The 3,710-nt window shown below is 45.5% G+C and overlaps 1 protein-coding gene across 1 annotated transcript; it reads left to right on the top strand.

The window, feature by feature from the left end:
- Nucleotides 1-2,428: 2,428 nt before the first annotated feature.
- On the top strand, nucleotides 2,429-3,108 carry CCL27 (chemokine (C-C motif) ligand 27). Its single transcript, XM_006898547.1, has 3 exons — nucleotides 2,429-2,501; nucleotides 2,646-2,778; nucleotides 2,961-3,108. Exons 1-3 carry the CDS (start codon nucleotides 2,429-2,431, stop codon nucleotides 3,106-3,108), a joined length of 354 nt encoding a protein of 117 aa, XP_006898609.1.
- Nucleotides 3,109-3,710: the final 602 nt, after the last annotated feature.

The raw sequence follows: 3,710 nt of genomic DNA, 5'->3' as shown, positions 1-3,710 counted from the left end.
ACAGTGGTACACTCTTTAAGTACTATCTTTATAGGACCCAAGTGACTTGTCCACTTGATAACCTGAAATATTAGGAACGTAGGGGACAGTGAATTTATGTCAATAGTGAAAGAACAAAGTCATAAAAGGTACAAATCATTGCAAAACTTGAATGTAATCAGTATCACCCAATGATACATGCAGAAACTGATGGATTTGTATGTATATGCTTTGCTGTGTATATCCTCAACGAAAACAAAATAATAATTTAAGATATAAAAGAGCATAAGGGAGAGAACTGTATAAAAGGAATATATGATTAGATATTATTGGTGTGACAAGAGTCCAGAATAAGTGCTACATAGTAAATTGGTCTGTGAGGGGGACTATGTAACAGTGAAATAACTTTTTCTAAAGAAAAAAACAAACTCGGGGGGAGAGGGGCAGGGAGGAAAATGTGCAACAATGAATGAATGGAAATTCAAGTTCTTTATAAACTTATAAAATTTTGATTAAAATTTTTAAAAAGAGCAGATTAAATCAGGAAACAGCAAGCAGACACTGAGGGAAATTGCCAAGGAATAAAAATTAAAAGAGCCAAGGACCCTCCGTCAGAATCCACAGAAGGTGAATGCTTTCCTCTAGAGCCAGCCCTTCGTTCAGATTTCTAGCCTTTAAACTATGGAAGGAAAATCTTGTTTGTCAGAGCCACTCATTTGTAGTAATTGTTAGAGCAGCACCAGATAACTAAAGTGGCCATGAAGAGGGAATTGAGGGCTGGGTCTTAGATCAGGAGGGAAGAAAAAGGAAGGCTGGACAGTGACTTCATGGGAGCTTTATCAGAAGGATGGAACACAAAGGCTATAGAAGTTGTAGATTATTCGATCTAGTTGATGAAGATGTTCCATCAAGGCCCATAGTAGAAAGGGCTGGAAAGTGAGTAGGGCAAAAGGGAAGTTATTGAACTTTGAGTCTTATGTCTCTGAAAAGGGAGAAATGGAAACTCTGCCCAAGAAGACAAGGAGTTGAAACCCCTTGGCTCCTGCTGGCAAGAAGTTGGCATTCCTGAAACAGGACTGGGCAAAACAGAAAGGTACCTTCTCTTGAACAATTTACCATTTTGACAGTAACTTGGCACCAAAGAGCTTTTATCTTATCTGATTTATCTACCCCACCCATCCTCCCTGTCTTATCTTTCCGGGGAAAGCAGCCAGGACCTCAGCATCAAGGCAATGCCAGTACCACCATAAGCAGCCTTCTCCCAGCTTCACACTGAATGTGTCAAGACCTCGCCTCAGCCGTAGACAAATTAGTGCTTCCACACATCCTCAGTCTTCTTCTGTCAGAATTTTTGTGCTTTTGTATGATTGTGAAAACACAGCTGTATGTTGTTATATGCCTTGGAGTTGTAACTGACCTACCAGCAAGTTTTCAGTGGCTTTCACAGGAGGAGATTACCCATCTTTTTTCTAATGAGCAGTTGGTGGACTCAAACTGTGTGCCTTTGGATTGGCAACACTTACCCCTAGGACACCAGAGTTCCAACCCTATGATAGTGGGTATAGTTAGGGCTATGTGTATGTATGATTTTGCCTGTTGTTGTCTGACCACCAAGGGTGTAACTTTTAATGTTTGGCTATGCTGTTAGGGACCTCTCCAAAGTACTGAAGAGCAATGGTGTCTCTCTGGAGACTAAGGTGCATCTGATACAGGCCATGGTCTTCACAATCACTTGTTATGCATCAGAGAGTTGGACAATGACCAAGGAGGATAGAAGAATTGATGCCTTTGAGCTGTGGTGCTGGAGAAGAGTATTGAGAATACCATGGACTGCTAGGAAAACAAACAGATTTGTCCTGGAAAGGGTTAAACCGGGTGGCTCCTTGGAGGCAAGGATTCTGAGGCTCCATCTAACATACTTTGGACATGTTGTGAGGAGAGACCGGTCCTTGGAGAAGGACATCATGCTTGGGAGGGTGGAGGGACAGCGCAGGAGGGGAAGGCCCTCTATGAGGTAAATTGATTCAGTGACTGGGATAATCGGGATGGGAGTGTCAGAGACAGTGCGATTGGCACAGGACAGAGCAGAGTTTAGGGCTGTTGTACATAGGGTTGCTATGAGTTGCAAGCGACTCGACGGCACATAACAACAACAACATAGGTATCTGAACTTGAATGTCTATTACTGGGTGGCACTAAGGATCTTTGGGTGCCCTTACTCAGTTATTAGGCCATGAGACCTCTACTCCTTCCTCAGCTCTCTCCTCAGAGTTCAGGGGCCCATAGGAAAAGGCTTTCCTAGAAGGGAAAGGGGTCTGTAGTAACAGGCCAAGAATTAGGTCCCAAGAGCTATCACAGGAGGAGCAAAGACATTCCCACCTGCCTCTGACTCACCTATAAAAAAGGTAGGAGAGGAGGAGAAATGAGACGCGCTTCCAGCCTGAGCAGCATGAAGGGGCTCTTACTCACCAGCAGCTTCATGCTGCTGCTGTTGCTGCTGCTGGTCCCAGACCCTGGAGCAGGTGAGTGCTTGGGAGTCTAGGTGGCCAGGGGTTGATGTGGGTGGGATAGGAGGCAAAGGGGGTCCAGGAAGTCCATCCTCTAGCTTTCTGATGGGAGATTCTGGGTCATGATGCCTCTGAGTATGTGGCCCTGTCCTCCTCTAGCATTGTTACTGTCACTCAGTGCCAGCTGCTGTACTCAACTCTACCGAGAACCACTTCCAAACAAGATGCTGAGGAAGGTCATACGAGTGGAAATACAGGAGGCTGATGGGGACTGTCACCTCCAGGCTGTTGTGTAAGCTCTGACCCCAACCCCTTGCTCTGATAGCAGTCCAACCCCAGATGCTGATCCTAACTCCAGCTCCATCCCCTAATTTTGACACCAATTTAGGTTTTCATCTGGCCTTTGCTCCTAATCTCTTGACCCTACCATTATCCACATGCCTTGACCCAGGCTATGGATTCTTCCTTTCCCAGGCTTCACCTGGCTCAACGTAGTGTCTGCATTCACCCCCAGAACCGCAGCCTGGTTCAGTGGTTTAAGCGTCAAAAGAGGAGGCCCCAAGGGACTCTACCCGATCTGAACTTTGAGCTGCTGGAGAGTATGAGCAGAGGCCCCCAATAGCCAAAACAATAAAGCAGCACTGAACACTGGTCTCTGTTTGTAATCTCCAGGCTCGATGCACTCTGGTGAGCCCTATATTTGGATCTGAGAAATAGCTCAGTAAAGAGAACTTCCTCATTCTTTTTATTTGTACCTCAATACTACCCCAGTGGGGGCAAGACCAAGGGCCAAGAACCCCTTACACACTCCCCAGGTACCTACATACATACATACATGCAGAAAACACATATTCTCTATTCCATATATACATGATCACACATGGACAGACACACACACACACACACACACACACACACACACACACATCATCAGGCTGGACCCCCAGCTCTGGGATGAAATCAAGTCCAGACATCTGTCCCCTGGCAAGTTTAGAAACCAAGGCTTTGCAGAAATGGTCTCCAAAGAGAACTTCCAGCTTAGACTCCCCTTTCGTAGTGGAGATCTCCAGTCCTGCCTGGGGCTCTGTCTGTGCATCCACACCAGCAATACAATTACAGGTAGAATTAGCCTCCTGGGACCTCTACAGGTCTGGGACTCCTAGGAAAAAAACAAGAGGTAAATCAGAGGAGGAAGTAGGACTGGATTTTGGCTTAACATTTTAA

Source organism: Elephantulus edwardii, unplaced genomic scaffold (assembly GCF_000299155.1).
Source record: "Elephantulus edwardii isolate Elephantulus edwardi_28Jun2011 unplaced genomic scaffold, EleEdw1.0 scaffold00232, whole genome shotgun sequence".
Taxonomy (NCBI): Eukaryota; Metazoa; Chordata; class Mammalia; order Macroscelidea; family Macroscelididae; genus Elephantulus; species Elephantulus edwardii.
This window is presented reverse-complemented; position numbering and strand designations above follow the sequence as displayed.

Bases quoted from the DNA above. Each gene is read 5' to 3' on its own strand.
- CCL27 (XM_006898547.1), top strand. From the start codon at position 2,429: ATGAAGGGGCTCTTACTCACCAGCAGCTTCATGCTGCTGCTGTTGCTG. The intron at 2,502-2,645 runs GTGAGTGCTTGG...GTCCTCCTCTAG, and splicing joins GGTCCCAGACCCTGGAGCAG to CATTGTTACTGTCACTCAGT. The intron at 2,779-2,960 runs GTAAGCTCTGAC...TTCCTTTCCCAG, and splicing joins TGTCACCTCCAGGCTGTTGT to GCTTCACCTGGCTCAACGTA.